The sequence below is a fragment of the Penicillium nucicola genome (assembly GCF_028828085.1).
Source record: "Penicillium nucicola strain IBT 29836 chromosome Unknown utg000010l, whole genome shotgun sequence".
Taxonomy (NCBI): domain Eukaryota; kingdom Fungi; phylum Ascomycota; class Eurotiomycetes; order Eurotiales; family Aspergillaceae; genus Penicillium; species Penicillium nucicola.
The window spans coordinates 2,168,469-2,190,953 of NW_026643134.1; the positions used below are offsets into that span (position 1 = coordinate 2,168,469).

At 51.5% G+C, this 22,485-nt stretch overlaps 8 protein-coding genes across 8 annotated transcripts; all 8 read right to left on the reverse strand.

Annotated features, from left to right (window-relative positions):
* Positions 1 to 73: 73 nt before the first annotated feature.
* Positions 74 to 847, reverse strand: N7511_009368 (uncharacterized protein; the record flags this gene model as incomplete). The annotated part of the gene is made up of 1 exon (XM_057131745.1): positions 74 to 847. The coding sequence occupies one exon, from the start codon at positions 845 to 847 to the stop codon at positions 74 to 76; it is 774 nt and encodes a 257-aa protein (XP_056979733.1).
* A 4,298-nt stretch (positions 848 to 5,145) lies between these two features.
* N7511_009369 (uncharacterized protein) lies at positions 5,146 to 5,835 on the reverse strand (the record flags this gene model as incomplete). Its single annotated transcript, XM_057131746.1, has 1 exon — positions 5,146 to 5,835. The coding sequence occupies one exon, from the start codon at positions 5,833 to 5,835 to the stop codon at positions 5,146 to 5,148; it is 690 nt and encodes a 229-aa protein (XP_056979734.1).
* A 673-nt stretch (positions 5,836 to 6,508) lies between these two features.
* On the reverse strand, positions 6,509 to 8,888 carry N7511_009370 (S53 family peptidase; the record flags this gene model as incomplete). Its single annotated transcript, XM_057131747.1, has 8 exons — positions 6,509 to 6,581; positions 6,635 to 6,777; positions 6,844 to 7,475; positions 7,525 to 7,615; positions 7,662 to 7,779; positions 7,835 to 8,302; positions 8,357 to 8,620; positions 8,680 to 8,888. 8 exons carry the CDS (start codon positions 8,886 to 8,888, stop codon positions 6,509 to 6,511), a joined length of 1,998 nt encoding a protein of 665 aa, XP_056979735.1.
* An 828-nt stretch (positions 8,889 to 9,716) lies between these two features.
* Positions 9,717 to 11,731, reverse strand: N7511_009371 (phosphoribosylaminoimidazolecarboxamide formyltransferase/IMP cyclohydrolase; the record flags this gene model as incomplete). Its single annotated transcript, XM_057131748.1, has 4 exons — positions 9,717 to 9,872; positions 9,933 to 11,418; positions 11,488 to 11,614; positions 11,716 to 11,731. The coding sequence occupies 4 exons, from the start codon at positions 11,729 to 11,731 to the stop codon at positions 9,717 to 9,719; spliced, it is 1,785 nt and encodes a 594-aa protein (XP_056979736.1).
* A 794-nt stretch (positions 11,732 to 12,525) lies between these two features.
* N7511_009372 (INSIG family protein) lies at positions 12,526 to 13,723 on the reverse strand (the record flags this gene model as incomplete). Its single annotated transcript, XM_057131749.1, has 2 exons — positions 12,526 to 12,894; positions 12,986 to 13,723. 2 exons carry the CDS (start codon positions 13,721 to 13,723, stop codon positions 12,526 to 12,528), a joined length of 1,107 nt encoding a protein of 368 aa, XP_056979737.1.
* A 730-nt stretch (positions 13,724 to 14,453) lies between these two features.
* N7511_009373 (uncharacterized protein) lies at positions 14,454 to 16,787 on the reverse strand (the record flags this gene model as incomplete). Its single annotated transcript, XM_057131750.1, has 4 exons — positions 14,454 to 15,586; positions 15,642 to 15,695; positions 15,750 to 16,289; positions 16,352 to 16,787. 4 exons carry the CDS (start codon positions 16,785 to 16,787, stop codon positions 14,454 to 14,456), a joined length of 2,163 nt encoding a protein of 720 aa, XP_056979738.1.
* Positions 16,788 to 18,266: 1,479 nt separating this feature from the next.
* Positions 18,267 to 20,372, reverse strand: N7511_009374 (DEAD/DEAH box helicase; the record flags this gene model as incomplete). Its single annotated transcript, XM_057131751.1, has 2 exons — positions 18,267 to 20,118; positions 20,188 to 20,372. 2 exons carry the CDS (start codon positions 20,370 to 20,372, stop codon positions 18,267 to 18,269), a joined length of 2,037 nt encoding a protein of 678 aa, XP_056979739.1.
* Positions 20,373 to 21,078: 706 nt separating this feature from the next.
* On the reverse strand, positions 21,079 to 22,340 carry N7511_009375 (uncharacterized protein; the record flags this gene model as incomplete). Its single annotated transcript, XM_057131752.1, has 8 exons — positions 21,079 to 21,254; positions 21,339 to 21,526; positions 21,583 to 21,646; positions 21,707 to 21,787; positions 21,838 to 21,941; positions 22,004 to 22,020; positions 22,088 to 22,165; positions 22,230 to 22,340. The coding sequence occupies 8 exons, from the start codon at positions 22,338 to 22,340 to the stop codon at positions 21,079 to 21,081; spliced, it is 819 nt and encodes a 272-aa protein (XP_056979740.1).
* Positions 22,341 to 22,485: the final 145 nt, after the last annotated feature.

A 22,485-nucleotide genomic window follows, 5' to 3' on the forward strand; every position in this document is an offset into this window, starting at 1 on the left:
AAGAGTTCGTAAGGAGGAGTGACCGAAAAAAGAGAGGCAAGATCCGACACATCTAGTGTCTAATAAGCCTCGATCATGGTCCTCTGCTCTTGTGCACCGAAGTACCCCTCTTCGAATAGTTGTTCCTGCTCAGACCCAGCCAGGGCAATGGCTGTGGTGGCAGGTGCCTTCTCGTTGAAGCATTCCAGAGTAGGCTGAGGCGGCGAGGAGGGGTGGCCTCGTCCTCGGACTCGCCATCCGAGTCGGCGAGGAGCTCCGGGGGAGACTGGCGCGATGGCGACCGGGTCAAGCTGAGCTCGTCCAGGTCCTCTGCGTCGTCGTATTCAAAGTCCGAGTCGGTGTCATCGGCGTCGTCCTCTTCCAGAAGGTCCTCGTGGAAGGGCGCCACGGGAGAGGGAGCGCGGCGACGGACGGGGGTGTTGATGACAAAGTCTGCTTCGTCGTAGTCTTCGTCATCGCTGTCACTGGCATCCGAGTCGAGATCGGAGGTTTCCTCCTCCCAGTTTTCGGGCTCTTCCACGACGGTGGAGGTGGAGGCCCATTGGATGTGACGGTCGGAGGAGGCGGCCTTGGTAGCGCCGCTGACGGTTTGGTTGAACCAGCGTTCTTGTTCGCGCTCTGCATCGGCGAGGTCGAACATCAGGGAGTCCAGGAGGTTGGCGTGGCCGACCAGCAGGCGGAGGTCGTGGTCTGCCCGGGAAGCTTCCCGAGTGAGCTTCTTCCGGGCAGTATGAGCGAGGTAGTAGGTTTGTGTGATGCTCATCTTCTTTTGTTGGCGGCGTTTGGCCAGAGAGTCAAAGTAGGGAGAGGGGGAGGCGAAGGAAGCAGAGGTGGTTGAAGTAGCCATAGTGGGCATGGCTGGGGGTTTTGACTGTTTTAAGTATGACTCTTGTTTGACTCAATTAGGCGTCATCCAGTCACAGTGGGGGGCGGTGTGAGCTAGGGATGAGACAGATCAGGTTTGATGTTCCGATACACGTTTAATGTCCCAGGAGTGATGTTATCATATAAGAGTGGTATATCTGGAGAATAAAGTCAGAGCTGACCCTGGCGATCCAGCTTTATTTAATATCTGAGGCAACGGGATTCTTATTTTTTTTTTGTCCGAACTGGACGGAGTTTACGGATAACTGACCCACCGGCGATAAAAAATATTATTAATTCCACAAAATCGAAACTTGGGTCCCGATCTGGTATTTCCATGTAAATTCCGAGCTCACAGCAGCCTGACCGCTACATGCAAGGGTTGGGATTATTGAGCAAATTACAGTCATACACACCCATTCTCAATTTTCTCTTGCTCTACTCAATCTAATCTAGAATAAAAACAATCTGTACTGATAGCCCTGGAGTACTGTCAAGCTCTCATAGTGAGTCACTCGGGACCCGGATGACCAATCCGTGCCGTAAACCCGGAACGGAGCATCGGTCGCAGAAGTCGCCGATTATTCAACAAATTCCTTTCTGAGTAACCCATGGGCCGCTAACGTTATACTTTAAAGTCCGGATATAACAGACTTTCAGCCTCGATTTCCAATCATTGATTTCCAATCCCCGTACCCCGTACAGTACTGTAGTTTATTATCACGCCTTGCAGATGAACGTGGATAATCATCTGGCATGTCAGCAAGAGAGAGGCTCAAGACCTTGGTGGTACGGCACACTCTATCCGCGTACAGTAACGAGTACGAGGTCTTGGCAAAAGGATTGAGCATTCCCCAGGAAATCACGGGCTTTGCGAGCTCGAATCCCTTGGGAGCAAAAAAAAAAAAAAAGAATTGGCAGCCTCAAGGCAACCCAATTGAAACTCGTCAGCCTACTAGCCTTTTAGCCTCCTCTCTATCGTTATCAGAGTATGTGCACGTACAGATGACATTTTCCTAAAGCGTTGCCTGGGTAATCTGTGCCAATTCCCCAGGCTCTCTACAGTATCTTACCTGTACATATGTACAAGTACATGTATGACCGCCTCACTCCTTGCCTACCTCGGGCACTCTTTTTGGCCAAATTGTGGGGACCAGTAAAAAAGTCGGGCTCTGTGTTTCACTTGTGGAATGTCCAATTGCTGCCTGTGTCAGGTCGATGCGTCGTCCTCGTCCTTGCTTAGTGCTCGGCATAGACTCACAGTATGTATGACCCATGCGAGAAGAGACCAGGCTACCGAGATGAGAGCGTGTTTGGCGTACGTCACAAAATCACCACTTACAAGTTGTCCTCTCTGATCTTGGCGCTACATTACCCAGATAGGCATCCAGGATGCAGGGTAGTCAGAGATTAGCTAAGCGCGTAAATACACTCGGATTCGGCAAGGCGGATATCACCGAGCCAAGTCCCAAGGCTGCACTGGTGGACTCGCTGGGTTTTCCCTTTTCAGTGTGCTCTGTCCCCACTCTCGGCCATCGCAGCCCTACAGTGTCCCAGAGAGAACGAATACGATTGTCTGTCACTGTCAACCAGCAACGGGGCGTAAAAATAGGGTCTCAGGCTAAATTATGCCATCATAGATGGTTCCATAGGGATTCCATCCAAGACCTTCAGGAGACCCGAATTCAACAATACCATGACACCATCAATCAACAAACTCTAGCACCATCAGAAAAGGGTAAATAGATGAGGTCAACCGACATGCTTGAAATCAGACCATTCTGGAACACTTGATCTAGAGCCCGAGGAGAACAATTAGATTCACGGAGATAGTGAGAATACCAGGGCCATTGGCTCTCGCTGCCTAACCTTACTGAGTGCCCAGTTGCGCCCCATGGCAGAGATCCGGTGGATCATTCATCAAAGGCCGAGGATCCGAGCTTGACAGGTCGATGACATCAAGATGTGGTCTTTGCTGTTCGGCTATTTGGTACCGTTCGCCGGGAATGGATCGCTGGTTTGAGATTTTGAGTTGCGAGACTGGCATTTGCCTAGAACTGACTAGCCTGGGTGGATCGACTTTCTAATACATGCGTTCATGAGTGACCTTGGTGGTGAGAAATGGTGATTTGTGATAACGTTAGTGTTTGGGAGGTGATTAGGGTTTGCGCGAGTAATCCCAGGCTGCGCTGGCAATCTGCAGTCATGACCATGACGAGTACACCGTCTTATCAAGACACAACAACACCAATGTCCTAATTCTGTCTATTTCCCCGGTGGCCGACTGGCTGAATAATCCAGGAATGCGATCCGCTGACTCATTCGCCGAGCCTCGGGAACAGGAAAAACTCAGTGCTCGGAGACGGACTTCGCAGCTCCGAGTTCCACTCCGCACAAGGCGTTAAGTTATGCTATGTCCATGTCCGGTGTGCCCACTGATATCCGGATGATCGACACGTGCCTGATGACTCGATCTCGGGTTAATCGCCGTTAATCGCAACCTGGATAATGCGGCATCCGTCCTATGCGGATGATTTGGGTCCGTTATCTCCACTATTGTCCTGGTGACTCACGTTGGAGCCTCTTGCTCAGCTGAGCTCCTAGCCCTTCCGAGCGCACATACCTCAGGTCGATAGGCTGCACTCGGTGCACGGGTTGATCCGGACGCTTGGTATGGGGTCTTGCTGTTGATCGGGTTGGGATTTGCATTCCGGAGTGTACTGTACTGGGCGATCAGTGATCGTGTCATGTGACTGTACCTGATCTGCGTTTGATGCGGGTGTTCTGGAAGGGGCGGCTTAGAGGTATATTGACAAGATATTGAGATTCAATTGAGATCTGGTTTTTAGAGCAGGTATGGTATGATTTGGTTGTTTTTAAATCTGCATACAGTCCCTCTTTGTCTTTTTTGTCAATTTCTTTTCCAATATATATTTATCTCTTGTATCCCCCCTCCTTTTCCACTTCTTACTGCTCAATCTTCTCACAATGCCTCTTGATCTTCGAAATCTCAAGTCAAGCTCAATTCCTCGCATGCGACTGATCCCCACTGCTCTTTAATCATGACTTCGAGCTACCCACCAAGCCATATTAACAAGCTAACCCATTCAACGCGCGAATATAACACCACTAAAAAACAATTGACCGCGTCAGCTTAGCTACCAAATCAATACGCAACATGTGAATTGTCTATTAAACGCCACCGTCATCAACATGGATGCTGGGGATGGCCGAAAGGGACCTCGCCCTCTGAAGTGAGAACTAAACCCCCAGGCTTCTCCTATATCCGAAGCTACATATATCCGAAGGCTATATCCGATACATCTATCTGACCTCGCTTCTTTTGTTTGTTTCCCGAGCAAGTTTTTTTCCGATCAGTCTGCTGAAGAAAACAACCTATTATGCCCCGTGATATCTCGGGTGAAAGGTCGTCGCTAAACCAAAGTCCTGCAGCTTATAGTCAGGGCTCGGCGATGGGCTTTTGCGTCCGTTATATGGAGCTCCTAGAGTCCTGTACCGGTCATCTCGCTGCGTTACTGCACTTATGGAAGGGAAAATCAAGGCTTTATCATCATACCGTGTTCTTCCAAGGTTGCATGTGTTGTTTCTTCAACAGCGGTCACCTCTGACCGAGTCATATACTACACTTGGTTTTCTCACTTGCAACAGAAAGTTCGTGACTGATCACCAGTGACATATCAATAAGGCGATGATATCGCCTGAAACGTTCTTCTGCCTCTAAAGAACTGATAACCTCTTATACCAGATATCCTCAATGAGGGCGTTCGAGCAAGAGATATGAACCATTTATCGAGCTCATCCCTGCTTGCCTTTGACTTGCAACCCATAGGTGAATCTGCCTATATACTTACAGTGACCAAAGCTCCTTTCAAGCCTTCAATCGATTGAAGCTTGCCTATATCTCTCACACACACGTAGATTCAACGGTAATCGTTGTATTACTATGTCAAGCGCCCTAACAAACTCATGATACAACTTAAACCTCAAAAAATCAGCATCAGCATCAGAATCAGCATCAGCGTCGGCATCAACAACAGCAACCGAACTTAGAAGATCTTCGTCCGCATCGTCCACAGGCTCTGGGCCACAAAACCAGAGAAACCACCACAGGCCCAACAAGAACTGTTCAAAACAAAGGGTATCTCGCATCGCAACAAATCCACACAAGCATATCTCAAAGAGCAAAAGCAAAAGCAAAAGCAAAAGCAATGCCATATCAGATCAGATCAGATCAGATCAGGTCAGATCACCCCCTGGAAATCAATAACATCCACTTCGAATCCTCTTTCCCAAGTGATTGATAACTCCAGGCACATGGTCAACATCAGCCAAGCGCCGATCCACAAAAGCCAGAGCATTCGCCATGAAGAAATCCACGTCGAAGTCCTCAGCCAGTCCATTCATCTGCAATTTCCGAATAGCTGCCTGAACCCACCCGACGCAGTTCTGGCTCGGCGTGGATCTATCATTGTCCTTCACTGGCAGCGGGATAGACCGTAGGAGGGTATCGATGTTGTCGAATGCATGGCCGCTGCTATTGCTATCCCTGATCTTGCCGATTCGAATCCTCAACAGTAGTGACCCGCTGTGGTCCGGGTTGACGTTTTTCTTCACTCGGAACTTCCATTCGAAGTTGGGGTTGTTGTCCTTCCGTACCAACGGGTCTGGAGACGAGCCGTCGGTTACGTCGAAGGCGTGGCAGTTGGCGCCTCGGGAGCGTCGGGGTGCGAGGAGGATGCCCCAGTGGTAGGCGCTGGAGCCGAGGTCGCGTCTGCTTTTGTCGAGGGAGAGTTCGTTGCGGTGGTGGATTGTGATGAAGATTTGGTGGTCTTGTTTTAGGGTTGGGGGCTTTTCTGGGGGGTCTTTTGAGCGCTGGCTTTGGTTAGATTTGGTGCTTTGGGCTTTAGAATGTCTGGATGCTGGATGGGAGATGATTACTGTGTAGCCCATGGTTGGCCGGCTGGCTGGCTGTTTATGGGGCTGTGAGGGTGCTGATCGCGACGAGGGATGACTTGCTTCATGTATCAACACATTGTGTGCACTTGAAGTGGCTATCAGAGTGGGAATCGAAATGGAGGGAGAGGAAGGGTCCTTCCAGAGTGTATTTTCTATATGATCTTGTGTTGACTTCCTATTGTGGTAGTTTCATTTTGGGTGATAGGGCTGTTCAATAACCATCCATGGGCCACTTTTGGCTTATTGATTGAAGTGTTTAATCCCAGCTAGATCTGTACGTGTCTAATGTGTATTCTGATTGTTGATACACAGCATGGTGCTTCACATAGCTTGAGTGTCAATAATCATTCCCTGTAGTCGGGTACCCGAGATATTAAGCTTATGAGGCTAAACCTTAATTGAGTCTGCTCTATTCATTAGACCGACGAGTATAATACGACCAGGGGTACCAAGCTGATTCTTAAAGAACGCGGAAAATCTTATTTTTTCTGAACTAATATATGCAGAAACTCTGAATAGAAACGCAGATTATATCATGACTATAAACAAAGGTCATAACAGGCAATACTACCTATAAGATGACCATGACGTAAAGAGCCCCTAACTAGACGGCTACTCATAGCTTCGTGTCTCACAAAAAAGCACACACATCATCCCTTTTATTTCTTTAAGGTAGAGAAAGGAACAGCTTCTTCATCTCCGGGAAATTGGGTGTACCCAACCCAGTAGCCGGATCCCATCTACACGGGTGGTCAGCAACATCCACATGTAAATAACGCAAAGATAAACATACCCCTTGATAGCACTGAAGCCGTCTGAGCCACAGCCAACGTTGGTACCATTGGTGATATCATACAGAATATTAGGGTGAGCATAAAGCACAGGGTTGACGAAACCAACGGGACCCTTGCCCTTGTGGATACGCTCCTCGTTGATCTAACACGCAAGAAACGAAGCTGTTAGCTTCATACTTCGTACTGGAAAAGTGAATACCAGACTTACCAAGCTCAACACAGAAGCGAACAATGGCGAGGCCAAACTGGCACCGTAGAAGTGATGCTTCGTGCCACCAGTATAAGCAGGGAACAAAGCGCCGTTAGCGGCAACATCAGGATAAGCACGACCGATGCGGTTGTAAAGACCGGTTGTGGTGTTCAGATCAACATTAATCTCCGAGTAATAGGGGTAGTCAAGCTTAGCCTTCTCAAAGTATTTCGCAATAGTCGCCTTCTGGTAATCAGGCTGGGGGAAGTAATTCGAGAAGCCACCCGAGCTACTAAAGTTCGTAGCGGTGCCACCCAGGTTGGCGTGCATGACACTCTCGTCATCCTTGTATGTTTGGTCTGCGTAGAGCATGGTGCCGCCGACGGAGGTGACGTAAGGGCAGTTGGACGGGTATTGCGGGTTGAAGATCTTGCCCTCAGGACCGAGGCAGCCGTTGCTGGTGCCATCGCCGGGGAATGAGGCTACGCCGTAGTCGCCGGATGCGAAGAGGATGGAGTGGCCTTGTAGGCCGAGCTTGAGGAACTCATTGCATTGGCGCTTTGTGTAGGCCAATGGGAGGTCCGCTTCAGCTTGGCCGTAGGAGGCACTGATTACGTTTGTGGGCTTGTACACGCCGCATTGGAGTTTGCCTATTGGATAGTTTAGTATTTGGGCGGTTAAGAGGAGTGTGAGAAGTACCTTTGTAGCCACCAGGGCGGGTGTTGGGGTAGGTTGGGTCGATGTCAGGGTTGTTTCCTGTCTCGCCGTAGGCACTGTATGTGCAGTATGACTGGGTATGTTAGTAAGATGTCTCTCAGCGGAAGTAGAAGACATACACCATCGAGGGCATCGAGGAAAGTGTTGAACAGGTTGGTGGTTGCAACTTCCTCTGGCTCATAGAGTTGGTCATCAACCTGATAAAGGGTGACTGTCTGGGGGTAAATGAGAGCATATCTTGGGACCGGTTAGCAGAGTCCATGGGTGAACTGTACGTAGGAAGTTGACGTACGCCATATCAATATCAATGTCCGACTCGCCAGTGTTCAACGAGCTGTATGCAGGCACGGAGTAGTTGGCTCCATCAATTAAAGCAGGAATGGGATAAGTGCCCTGTGGCACATTTGGAGAGTACTCCTTGTAGAACAGATCGAGATCCGACTTGGCAAAGTAGTCACCTTGCTCGTACAGACCAAGCGAGTTGCCCTCAGCCGCCTTCTTAGCCACTGGAATATGATAAAGAGCCCTGATGCAGTCAGGGGTCATTTCAGACCCACAAGTCTGGAGGTTCTGGGGAAGATCCTGCGCCTTAGCAGGGATTGATGCCGCTCCTGCGGCGTCACCAATCTCCACGCTGCCCTTGGACTGAGCCAAGTGGGACATACGCTTCACTTTTGAGCTCTTCTTCACAATCGGGCTCAGCTTGACTCCAGGAGTTATATAGTCAATGTGCTTTTGGATGTGCTCTGGGAGGTGGTATCTGATTTGTGTCAATCATCCCGATCAATCGTTAACAAAGAGTATAGCATCTTACTCATCACAACCAATCTTGATGCTGTTAGTACCAGCATGCTCATGCTCGTAGAACTCAGTCAAGAACAGCTTTTCCACTTCGTGAGCATGGGCATCGAAAGCCAGCCACCCCTTATTGTCCGAGTGTACAACCCGGGACTCATGGATCCCTGAGCTCTCGAGCCATTGACGGACAGATTCGACAGCTTCCTTGGAGGGGGAGAACATATCATGCACCTCCTCTGCAGTCCAGTACTTTCCATACTTGGCCGAGGTAGGATCAGAGCTATACAGAGAGATCCATGTAAGTAATCGGCATGCAGACAGTCCCAAAGTCCAACTTACACCTCCATAAGCAAGGCATCACCCTTGTCCAAGTTATTCTGAGTCAAACCAATTCGCACCGGCAAGACCGAGTCACGCTTGATGCGCTCACCCTTCACCCAGTCGGCATGCTGGCCTCGCTTTTCATGCAGGACATGCTTGATCGGCGCAGGAATAGCACCCGAAAGGGCAGCAATCGCCAAAGCGAGACACACTTGACGGACCAACATCTCAAGGAAGAAGAGAATAGGGCAGATACAGCCATATCGGGGGAGAGGGGATGTCCCCTTAAAATACCAGAAACTAACGACGGGGTTGTTGTGATTGTAACCCTGCTTGCCTCATCTGAGATAGCGACAGGTACCAATTCCCACCGATGAGTGTGATTGGACCTCATGCAGGCTCATATGCACGATGGCCGAGACATCGCTGCACGCCCACGCGCGTCTTTAGGGCTAAGCATCCCTGGAAAAGGCTAATCTCGGCATTTCTCGACGGATCCTGATCAATTGAGTCTTGAAGATATGAAGAGTAATTTCCGCACGGTTATTGTGTCCTTATCGAGTCGTTCTGGTGTTAGTATCCTGCTTGTTGTTAGCGGGATTTTCTTTAGCGTGCTGGTTATCTCAGGCCCGGTGCTCCGACTAGGCCGCCCGTTGGCTGCGGAGTTCCGACGGGAGACTCTTTTGCCTATTGCACGATGCGATATTGAGAGTGCGGGGAATGGAATGCAAGTTAGCCCATGCCCCTCGGAATCGGAAGTTGATGGGGTGTGTGAGAAACAAGCTGTTCGTCACGCAATGCGCCCGGGTCGATTTGGGTACCATATTCTGGCATCAGGCTACCACTCAAGGCAAATAACACGAAGAAAATATGTATATTTCTAAATCACAAACAAAGAAAAGCTGACATCATCATCATATCGAATATCCATCACAGTGGAAAACACACAAGTGGGCTTTTTTTTACGAGAAGGAAGAGAAAAAAAGGATTTTGAGAAGGTAGGAGGAAGAAAGAAAAAGAGACCCGAAGATGACTACTAGCAGAAGAAACTCAAACTAGTGGTGGAACAGACGGATGCCCTGCTCGACAAAGGTGATGCCCAGCTTCTCGGCGGTCTCGAAAACGGGGGTGTCGTTCTGGCTGCCGGTAGGAGCGGCAATGTACTTGACTCCTGAGCGGGCAGCGCGGAAGACGTTGTCGATGAAGGGGAACTGAGTTAATGTTAGTATGGACTTTGAAATGAAGGCATTGATGGCATAATGTGAACTTACGAAGGCATCGGACGAGACAGCAACCTCGCTGAGCTTCTCGAGCCAGGCCTCACGCTCCTCGGCAGTGAAAGGAGCGGGGACCTCCTCGAAGACGCGGACGTATTCGGCGGTCTCAGCCTCGCTGCGGGGAGTCTGGCCTGAGCAGAGCAAGTCAATGGCGTTGGACTTGTCGGCACGCTTGGTGCCCTGCTTCCACTTGATGTTGATGACACGCTCGTGGAAGCGCATCCACCAGTTGTCGGCCTTGTCACCAGCCAGGCGGGTGCAGTGGATACGGCTCTGCTGGCCAGCGCCGAGGCCAATGACCTGGCCGTTCAGGGCGTAGCAGACCGAGTTGGACTGGGTGTACTTGAGGGCGATAGTGGCGACGGTCAAGTCACGGAGAGCAGCCTCGGGGAGGGAGGGGCTGTTCTTGGGTGTGATGACGGTGTTGAAGGTCTTGCTGGGGGAGATGACAACGTCGTTGCGGTGCTGGGTCAGCTGAACACCGTACAGGGTGCGGGTCTCCTCGGGAGCAGGGGTGTAGTCCTCGTCCATCTGGAGGACGAGGTACTTGCCGCCCTTCTTCTTGGAGAGGATCTCCAGGGCCTCGGGTTGGTAGCCAGCGGCGATGACACCGTCGGAGACCTCGCGGGAAATGATCTTGGCGGTGGGGACGTCGACAATGTCGCTGAGGGCGAGGATATCACCAAAGCTGGACATACGGTCGGCGCCACGGGCACGGGCGTAGGCCTGGGCGAGACCGGAGGACTCGATGCCCTTGATGTCGTCGACCATGTAGACCTTGCGCTCCTTCTCGTTGAGGGGAACACCGATGGCAGCACCAGCGGGGGAAACGTGCTTGAAAGAAGCAGCGGCGGGGTAGCCAAGAGCCTGCTTGAGCTCCTTGACCAGAGGCCAGGCGTTCAGGGCATCGAGCAAGTTAACGTAGCCAGGGGATCCGTTGAGGACCTTGAAAGGCAGGTTACCGTGGACCGAGAAAGCAGAGGCGGGCTTCTGGTGAGGGTTGGTACCATAACGCAGAGAGAGCTGCTTGACACCGTTACCAGCATACTCCTTGCGGAAGAAACCAGAGATGGCAGAGTCGTAGTCGGCAGTCTGCTCGAAGGCCTTAAGGGCGTACTGCTTGCGGCTGGCATCGGTGATCTCGCCAGCCTCGAGCTCCTTGAGGAACTCGGAGTAGTCAGTGGGGTCGGACAGGATGGTGACACGCTTGTGGTTCTTGGCCGCAGCGCGGAGCAGAGTCACACCACCGATATCGACCTCCTCGACAGCCTCTTCGATGGTGACGTTGACCTTGGCGACGGTCTCCTTGAAGGGGTACAGGTTGCAGACGACGTAGTCGACCTTGGCAATCTTCTGCTCGGCAAGATCCTTCTCGTCGGACTCGATGTCACGGGCGAGGATACCACCGTGAACGGCGGGGTGGAGGGTCTTGACACGGCCGCCGAGCATCTCGGGGGCGTGGGTGATGGCGGAGACATCCCTGCCATATTGTTAGCGCCTGAGCTGTATATAGCTTAAGCTTCAAGTATGCTTGCACGACGAAACTCACTCGACGGGGAAACCGGCCTCACGGATCATCTTAGCAGTACCGCCAGACGCGAGGAGACGGACATCCTGCTTGACAAGGCCCTTGGCCAAGTCGAGGAGACCAGTCTTGTCATAGACGGAGATAATGGCTGTATGATAGAGAATAGGTTAGCAATTTCCTCGAGCAGGTTGGAGCAAGCAATTCCTAGTCCGGGGGATTGCCCGATCTATGAAACCAAGAGTCACATACCAGACTTTTGAGACATGATGGAGTCGACACTGTATCAGTCAGTAGAAAGACTAAAACGTCAATTGCAGAATACAATTGAGCTGTAGCAAGAAACAGATAGCATACCTGAAACCAAGTGACAACGGGGTATAAGAGCGATGACGGAAAGGAAAAAAAGAGAAGAATTGTCCCGCGGGGTCACACCGTAATCGGAGGGGCAGAGTATGAGGTGGGTTATATTACCAAAGATACCATTGGCTATTACATACTCTCCGCGTAGATGCCAGCCAATCATAGACGGGAACAGGCAGAATCCTTAGCGTCCCACGTGACCCAGGCATTCAAAAGCTTTTTTCCACTCGCGCCATTTCCTCTTTTCTTCTTTTTTCTTCATGAACAACGCAAAAAATAACATTCCAAAAAGCGTTCCTACGAGGACTTGTCTGATGAAGTACGGAAATCGTAAAGAGAATGGAGACCGAGTGCCAATGGCTAAAGGTATCGATCTTGGGTGCAGTGCCTGCTTGACCTTGTGTCATGTAGTAGGGATTGCAATGATTGATTCCACATCGCGAATCTCAATATCAATATTATTTATATCAATACTATCTTTGTTTATGTCTTCATCTGTGATCCAAAAGTCCTAGCTACCATGATTCTAAAGTCATCAATAAGATGAATGTCTGGAAAGTAGCTCTTGAAAAGTCATTTATCTATTACAGCGTACATTTATCTATCAAAAATTATTCCTGTATCGGCGTTAACGCCCTCATAAAGCGTTGCATATACCTCAGGCTATCCAGCCGAGAAAATCCCAGGTGCTTTGAAGCACTATGGCTTCAAAGTATCTCTGCTGCCAGCTCCAATGGCCAGCTGACGGCCAACATTTCCAAAGCATACGCACGCACAGAAAATGACACTGGCGACCCAAGTGCGGACCGCAATGCTCTCCTGTGTGATGCCTGCTCCAAATGCATTTTCAAGTCCAGTGCCATTCAGAATACCAGTGCCAAACGATGGACCAGTAGACATAGGTACCAGCTCTGGCTTGAGGCCGAGAACAACCCCCATACCGGTCAAGCCGACAGTGGTCGAGAGGACGAAGCCGGTCGTGGTACGGTCAATAAGGTACCAGAGAACGGGGTTGGCGAGGGCGAGAGTAAGAGAGGCTTGCGTGGTAGATTGCCAAGGGAGTCTCCGCTGCAAATAAAAAAAAACGCCATGTTAACTTTTTCCTGCATGGAAGAAAAATATAAAAAAAAACGGGGAGAGAAAAAAAATAAGCACGTACCATAGCGAAAGCAATCCCAACAAAAGCACCGACACTCCGAGCAACAGTCACCCAAGATGGAGTGCGATCCTCGCGCTCTTCCTCGTTACTCGTATGCTTGGAATCGGCCTTCTCAAGCTCACCCTCACGCCAGCCATCCAGCCAAGGAAGTAGATTGCCCAGCGCAATACCAGCTAGCCCCCAGACACCCAGGTACTGCCATGAATCATAGTAATGAACATTCTCCAGCTTAACAGGGGTAATCCAATGATTCTCATGAAGATGCACCGTAATCACACCGTAAGCAATGCCAAATCCAAACAGCAGCGTACTGCTCAGGATCTGTGGTAGAATGACACCCCGGAATAATCCCTGACTCAACCGTGAGCGTGTGCGCCGCAGCGCCATCCGCCGCGGTTCAATGGCCGATTTCTCTGCTGCGCGCTGCGACGGCTCGGGCGGGAACTCTGAGGCCGGGGAATTGGCTTCTGTGCCCCAGGGGCTGGATTCATCGCGCAGGCTGTCGAATGCGGTGGGCGAGTAGATGCCGTACAGGGTTGAGGAGGTGAGATTCATGACTGAGCCGGTGCGACTGACGCTCGTAGAGTTGGGTCCTGTTGCAGGCGCAGTGCTGGGATTGAGGTAGTCCGTCGTGGTTGATTCGGCGGGGGTTGGAGGTCCGGAAGATTCGGTTGATGCCGGTGTGAGATCGAAGGCTCTTCTTGGGCGTGGACGTAAGATGCGAGGTTGTTCTGTCATGATGGCTAAGGTAGGGTGGGAGGTTGAAGTAAGCTGAGCAGGAAAAGTGTGGTGCGGTAGAATTCGACCGAGTCCCGTTCCGTATCACGCGTTGGAAGATCGTACGAGGATGTCAGATGATGATCCGAGGGGAAGTGAAGGGATGAAGTAGCCGAAGTCAAATCCGGAGAACCAATTTGTAGGGTCGGATACGGGGGATATGACGCTTCCCAACAAAAATGTGTCAATTGCGATGCAGGGGTAGACCGAAATAGATCGAATTAGGTCTCAATTGTTTAGGAATCCGCTCTATACTGTTGGTTGCTGCAGTATCCACTCGCCTCTGTGGTCTGAAATGCGGGAATTGTTTGAGAAGTGAAGTCTCAAGAAGTGTTGAAGAGTGAAGAGTGAAGAGTGAAGAGTTTCAAGTCCAGAATCTCGAGTCCAGAGTCCATGAGGCATGAGGCAAAGAGGGGATTGTCACATGTTTCCCCACTGAGCTATGTCCACAGTCTTGATGCCTCGGAAACTTTGCCACTCTGACAGCCTATCGCGGAGATGCTGAATGCATTGGGTACATGAGGACATCTGGAGAAATCTTAATACGAAAAAGGAGACTAAAGCTATACAGTCATTCCAAGGTGTTCCATTCACGCCTTCACAAGACCCTTAAGCCGAAAAAAAAAATGAAGCACAAAGGTAGATCGTGATACACAGTACAAAAGAGAAATAGAAACGCCATCCCAATTACTTAGTCTTCCATCACATCGTCGCCATCACCTACTCGGTGATCAGCAAGACCCGCAGGAGGCGGGGATGAGGCCTCATGTCGCGCATAGCCATTGGCACCCTCATATGTAGATGAGTTTTCATCTTCGTCATCATCATCTTCAGTGGAATCCCCGTCGGACCCTTCACCGAGTAATTCCCGGTCCAGGTCATCCAGTTCTCCTTCGATGTAGTCGTCATGTCCGCCCCAGTTGGGGGTGCCCATGCCGGGAGTGCCAGCGCCCGGACCGTCGGGGTAGCTGGGAAGACCCTTGGCATGAGACGCTTGGGCTTTCTTTGCGGTGCCTGGGGTAGCTGTGACACCCGACTTGCGCTTGGCGGCACTGGGGCGTGAGGCACGCGGGCGCGAGCGATTGTTGCTGTTGCGCACGTCGGCCTCCAGGGCTGCGCGGGCTTTGTATCGCTCCTCGCGTTCTTGCTTGCGATCCTTTTTGGGCCCGTTGGCTTCATCGCAATCCCAGCGGTCCAGTCGTCGGGCGGCTTTGCGGACTACAGATAAGAAGACACTGGCGCATTCTCCAAAGTCGTCTTCTTCCTCGGGATTCGGGAAAAGGCCGCCCTTGCCCCAGGAGTTATCTTCATCTTCGGTGTTGTAGCCTTCGGGGAGACTCTGAAGCAAGCGACCGTAGCGGCCGAATGGAATCTCACTTTCACGCTTGGCGCGGAGGACACGATAGGCATTTGACCGGCGCTTAGCGAGGAGATAGTCGATCCTTTGACGGCGATTTTGCTCCACGGCAATTTGGTGCTGTGTTAATGGACGTGGTCGACGTCCGGGGGCTGAAGACAATGAAGGCTCGGTGATGAAACGGTTGAGGACTGGGTGATTGGAGCCCGGAGGCGCGGGAGAGGCATCGGGAGTGTGTTCCATTCGCGTCTTCAAGATGAGCCTCTGCTGGCCCATAGCTCGATTAAGTGAGGATTCCCGCTTGGCTTGCTTGGGGCGCGGACGGGAGTAGCCACCAGGGGTCATATCATCTTCCTCGTCGTCCAAACTTCGTTTAGCAGAGGGGTGGAGAGGGGTTGACATGGCAGAGCCGCGGCCTCCGAAGCCAGAGTAGTCTCCAGCAAATGAGTCTTCCTCAAAGCCAAATTCTGTAGATTTATGTTAGACCAGAACAGGTTTCGGTCAGCGCGAATGGCACTTTACCTTTCTTGGGTCGTTTTGGGACGCGTGGTAATGGTTCTTCTTCCTCCAGAATGCCTACACCAGTTTGTCAGTCAACGATATCCAAAGGCAATTGTGAGCACCACGTACGCTTTCGTTCCAGTCGCTTCGACTCTCCATATTCCTGCTCTTCGGGTGTATCTACATTCTCCTCGTTCGACTGCTCCTCAGTCAATATATCAAAGGCTGGCACCTTGAGAGGTAGTCCCTCAGAGCCCTCGCCTTCCATGCCAGCACCAAATGGATTGTTTAGGGCCGCCTCACGGCTAAAGTCACTTTCCAGGTACCACCACATCAACCATAGGAACGCCCTGGCGCGACTTTGACTCGAAAGCGTAGATCTCATAACCAAATCAAAGAAATCCCGAGGAGGGAAGAAGTGTGTTTCCGACACTTTGGGGGCGTACTGTGCCAGAACGAAGATCAGATTCACCGGATTCGTCCTAGGCACATTTAACCGCTTGATCTTATCCAGTGTGTTTGGTTGTTCGGCATCCTCAGAGGCACCCTTGAGGATAGATTTGAGACGTGGGGCATCCTGCAACTGCTTATAGGCATTGGAGTCCTGATGCGCTTGTAATGACGGAATCGAGTGGTATGTTCGGAGTTGAGCACGCATTTCAGGGAAGACTGTAAAGCAAAGGCAATCGCTGTTAGTATTTTAGACAGAGAATGTATGAGCTTCCACGTACAGTTCAGAGTGGTATTCATGCGACCGAAATTGACGAGCAGACAGACCATGGCCATGCTGATAGCTGCCGGTTTGTCATTTTGCAATTTGTCCTTGAGGATCTTGCTAGTCTTGCTGCTCCGGGCCATTGCGTCAATGTAGACATCAGCGAAATCCATTCCCTTTTGTCCATCGGGATACCGCGTAAAGACTGGTGTTTTGTCTTCAAACACCAACTTGAGGAACTGGTATTGGATATCTTTGCGCCACAGTGGGATACCATCTTCTTTCTTCAAGTGCCGAATCTTGTTGCCAGAGTAGACAGAGCCAATCGTGCCATTTGCTTGTCGTCTTGTACCGACCGTCGCGCTGGCGGTTGAGCCAGCGTGGTTTTGGTCATCCGCAGCCTCGGACACGGCAAAAGACTCGTCCATCATGCTTTGGTCCATATCGGCCATTTTGGAAGGTGGATATTGAGGGGGGGGAGGTGGACACGCTTGCGACAGACTGAAAACCGGAGAAATCGCGGGTTGGGGCAATGGAGATGCCCCCTAGTAGGGCGGGCCGATGCAATAAGCAGAAATAGCAACAAAAAGATCAATATGAGGACGGGAGAAAAAAAGATAGAAGGGGGGAGGGAACGGGAAAGGAGTGAGGATAAGGGAAAATGAAAAATGAGGTCAAAGTTCCGGAAAATCGAGGAAGAAAGCAGTGCCGAGTGCCCATGAAGGTATAGCTGTGATATCTACCCGTATCAGACAGTACTGCCACGCACTATCACCGTCGAATCCTGTGGGATGGCGCAAAGAATGCATGTAAAATACACGCACTATGTACACTATGAGCACTATGAGCACTATACGATCTGCGAGAAATTGCATCGAGAATTTGTCAGATCCTGTTACTACTGGATATATGATATACTCTCCTACACTACACTCGGAACACAATTGATCTTCACAAGCTGCATTTCAGTAAGCTACATCATACACAGATCAGGAAACACTTTTGGAAATTGCATTGGGAGAGTCCTTCTCATGGCCTAAGGCCTCAGGTTCCTCCGAGCCCACATTCATCCAGCGGCGGCGACAGCGTCCCATCCTCCAAGGTCCGAGAAAATGATCAGAACAGACAAGGAAATAATGTGATGTGTTCCCACTCGGAAACAATCAGCCTCCAGGACCAGAAAGCAGAGGATATTGTGGATGCAGGTGAAGCCAACGCCATATAGAATGCAAAGTAAACCCAGTTTTGTTTCGCCCACCAGCAAAAGCCCGGAGAAAGAACAGATTTTTTGGAAAAGAAAAACCGCAGAACGCACGAGGGCAGCAAACTGGAAAAGAAATGTCCGCCATGAGATACCGACGCTGTAAAAAGTCTATGCTGCACATAATGCAGCCATAACAAACACCGAGAAGGATGCAAAGAGAAAGAGAGAACTTTTCGAGAGAATGAAAAGCCGGCATTCTCCGCTCGGCGCACGCGCGTCACTCGAACGTGTCCCCTGCTGGGAACGCTCGAACATAAGGGGTATCTGACGAGAGCGGACATAAAAAAGATAAATAGGACAACGCGATCTATGATGTTCGTGCAGTGCTGATCACAGGTTGCTCGAAAGCAGATGATCCGACTGCGCCAATGCCCCGCGTCTGGACAAGGCTATACCATAGCCCGGTATAGAACAAGTCAGATGGGCATAAGGAACAACAGAGGTAACAGGATTAAAAGAAACATGCGCAGAAATGGAGGAAATGACTCTAAAACAAGCATAAGAAAGTCGTAGCAGTCATGACAAAGCCGTCCCTGAGAGATAGCAAGATAGGAAAAAAGAGATACTCAGGGACTCGTTCTGATCGTATCCGTCAACGAGAGACAAAGGAAAATAAAGCAATGGAGCCAATCAGACCCGGCGGCCTCGTCAAAAGACCACGACTGATTTACCACCAGGAAGAGGGGCCGGAGGAGCCGGAAGGGTTACCGTAGCCACCACCACCGCCGCCGTAACCACCACCGCCGTAGGAGGGAGCACCGCCACCGCTGCCACCGTAGCTGCCACTGTAGGAGGGAGTAGAACCACCGGCAGCACCGCCGTAGGAAGAGCCGCCGCCGAAGCCACCACCCATACCCATACCGCCGGGAACGCGACGAACATCGCGAGTGGCGTTGGAGCCACGGCCACGGCCACCACCGCGTCCACCACGACCACCGAAGCCGCTGCCCTCGCGGGCAATGCTCTCCAGGAAAGCGGGGACCTCTTGGTGGGCCTCCTTGAGGAGCTCGAGGAGGTCACGGACAACACCACGGTTGCCACGGTTGAAGAAGGCAGTGGCGATACCGGTGTTACCAGCACGACCAGTACGACCGATACGGTGGACGTAGTCGTCAATGTCGGTGGGGAGATCGTAGTTGATGACGTGGGTCACGTTGGGGATATCAAGACCACGAGCAGCAACGGCAGTAGCAACCAGAATGGGGCAACGGCCGTTACGGAAGAGCTCCAGAGCACGCTCACGCTCGCGCTGGGTGCGGTCACCGTGAATGGCGGTAGCAGGGAAACGCTGGTTGATGAGGAAGTCGGAGAGAGAGTCGGCCATACGCTTGGTCTCGACGAAGATGAGGGTCAGGCCAGTGCTGCCGTGAGTGTGGAGGATGTCCAAGAGGACGGAGCGCTTGTCAGCATCCTCGACGTACTCGACCTTCTGAGTAATGTTCTCAGAGGTAGATCCAACACGACCAACGGACAAGAAAATATAGTCCTTGAGGAAGTCGCGGGCGAGCATCTGGATGTCGCGGGGGAAGGTGGCCGAGAACATGAGAGTCTGGCGGTCCTGGACCAAAGGCATATCCTCACCCTCAACGATACGGCGAATTTGGGGCTCGAAACCCATGTCCAACATGCGGTCAGCCTCGTCAAGAACAAGGTACTTGATGTTAGCGAGAGAGATACGGCCACGCTCGATCAAATCAACAAGACGACCGGGGGTAGCAACGAGGAGATCACAGCCACGCTCGATCTGGCGGAGCTGAGAACCGATGTCGGCACCGCCGTAAACGACACAGGGGCGGACCCAAGAGCGGTAAGCAAACTTGCGGGCCTCATCGAAGATCTGAGAGACAAGCTCACGAGTAGGAGCAAGAATGAGAGAAGTAGGGTAGGCCTTGCGTTGACGGCCGTAGCTCATCTGACCATTAGCAGCAGCAGGGGTAGCCGAGGGGCCGTTCTTGAAAGCCTGGGAGAGGATGGGGAAGAGGAAACCACCAGTCTTTCCGGAACCAGTCTGGGCACAAGCCATGAGATCACGGCCACCCATGACAATGGGGACAGAGTACTTCTGGACGGGGGTGGGGATAACATAGCTAGCGAGCTTAATGTTGGAGATCAGGTGGTCGTCCAGAGGGGGGTTGGTGAACTGAGTAACGGGCTCGGGGACGTCGTTACCAGAGGCCTCAACGGGAATGTCGTCGTAGTTAGCAAAATTGATACCAGTCTGCTGCTTGGTGGGGTCGTTGGGAACACCGAAGAGCTCGCGCTCCACACGGGCGTTGGCGGGACCGGGGATGTGCTTGCCGTCGCGCCACTGGCCATCGCCAGAGCCACGGCCTTGCTGACCACCACCGCTGTAGCTGCCGCCACCACCACTGTATGATCCTGGATGTCCGTAAGCATGGGGATCGAAGGGTTGGGTTCGACCGATTGGGTTCGGCATGGGAGGGTTACCAGTAGCGGGGCCGCGAGGACTGAAGTCGGGAGCGTTAGCGTTAGCCCATTTACCGCCACCTGGGGGACCACTGAAGAAGCCACTTATATTAGTGACATCTCATCAGGGGGTGGGGGATTTTGATTTGGGGAGACTGTACCGAGGGCCACCAAAGCCGCCTGCAGGAGCAGCAGCGGGATCAACGTTGGCAGGAGCAGGTCCAGGGCCACGCTGGCGGAGGTGTGGAGGAATATAGGCAGCACGGCCAACGCCAGGAGCGTTACCGGCGGGGGCGTGTTGGGATTCGTTGAGGGAAAGGTTTCCCATCTGCAGACCGTCGGCCATTTTTGCGGTTGAAAATGTCTGTGGCGACTTGGAGGTTAGAGGGCGACGAGGGCAAAGGGGGGTGGGAGGAAAGAAGAAGCGAAACGAACAGTTTTTATTTTCTGGTTCACGGAGAGGATGACAAGACGCAAGCAATCTCAGAAAGACACTTGCAGAATAAAAGAAGTCAAAGATACCTTCACTGGGAGAAGGTATGTGAAAAGATTGGAGTTTGCTTGAGGGGGGGTCCACCTAGAGAAAAAGATGAAGTAGGCAAACAAAAAAAGAAGTCAAGAAACTGATAAATGCAAATCTCCCAAATCTAGCTCTAGAAGAAAAGAGAGGAGAGTGGAAAAAAGGGATAGAGAGAAGTGAAGTGTGTGGGAAGGAGGCAAATCGTCAGGTTGAGGCAGTACCGTACTGTGAGGTAATGAGACGAAACAGGAGGCGTGGGTACTTGGGGGGAACCTGGGTTTTGGCTGCCAATCACTGTATTGAGCAGGTACCGACCAAGTACTGACCGCCACAAAAAAAATTTCTTATTTTTGACTCGCCAGTTGGGGGTTCTGCTCTGACTAAGCACCGGAGCTGACTGGTCATTTGGGAGATCCAGGGAAGTATACCCCGGGTGCATTTAATCAACTTGCTGCTTCAGCGTCTACTTCGGGTTATTTTAAGACTTGCAAAATATAACATGATATACTCAACAGTTCAATACATTCATCTCTTACGCATCATAGTGCTCCTTCTCCTGTTGTTGCTGCTGGCTGCGGCGACGAGCAATCCAGACACCCACAAGACAAATCAGAACGAAGAAAATCACAAGCGGCTGGAAGGAGTAAGATGTCGTGGCGGTCTCGGGAGCCTCGGTGACCGGCTCAGTGACCGGCTCTTGGTCGAATTCTTAAAACCCAACATTATCAGCCACTAACCAGCAGCAGAGGAAACAGCGCAGACAGTCACCTATCTACAGCTCATCACGGCTACCTTTGTCCTCGGTCTTGCCATCGGTCTTCTCCTCGGAATCCTGCTCGATAGGAAGCTCGCCGCTCTTGACGATCTTGACAACCTCCTTGGGCTTGTCACCGGGGTGCTTGGGGACGTTCTGGATCTCGTCGACAATCTCATAACCCTCAAGGACCTCTCCGAAGACGACGTGACGGCCATCGAGCCAACTGTCAAATGATTAGCCACAGATCATATGGTGAGGAATGAAAAGTAGGGTACGAACGAGGTGATGGCGGTGGTGATGAAGAACTGAGAGCCGTTGGTGTCCTTGCCGGCGTTGGCCATGCCTAAGAATGGTCAGATATCCGAAACATTCAGTCAATAGGACTTTTGAACATGGTGCTTACTCAGGAGACCCTTCTTGGTGTGGCGGAGCTTGAAGTTCTCGTCCTTGAACTTGTTGCCGTAGATCGACTTACCACCAGTGCCTGTAAACGCTTAGTGTGGTGCGCCTCTGGCCATGGACAGATTAACTTACCATCACCCTTAGTGAAATCACCACCCTGGATCATGAAATCCTTGATAACGCGGTGGAAGGTAGAATCCTGGTAGCCAAAGCCCTTCTCGCCAGTAGCCAGAGCGCTATGAGAGTGGTCAGTTTATACAGAGACGCATAATGCGTTGGTGCAACCAGCGATCCATACCGGAAGTTCTCAGCAGTCTAAAGAAAGGACAATGTCAGCGATGAATCCTCAATGGCCGGCTGCATGGGATATAGAGGAACGAACCTCGGGAACAGTCTTGCCGTACAGACCGAACACAATGCGGCCAAGGTCCTTCTCTCCATGCTTGATGTCAAAGAAGACCTATCTCATCAGTTAGCACAGTTCAACTGAGAGCCAGTCTGGCAGTCAAGAGTAAAGCAATCACCTTGCTAGTGACCTTGGGGCCACGGGGCTCCTTGGACTCTTCAGCCTGGGCCAGCGCGAAGCCGACGGCGAAGACGACGAAGAGAGACAGGAATAGGTTCCGGAAAAACATGCTTGCTAATTGTCACTGCTTGAGAGAGACAGTGAAGAAGGGAGAAGTAGACGAGGCCAGCTTGCAATGGCGTGCGGAGAATACACTCCACTTCCAAACATGTAATTTTGCAATTGGGCTGTTGAATAATAGCGGGTAAATCAGT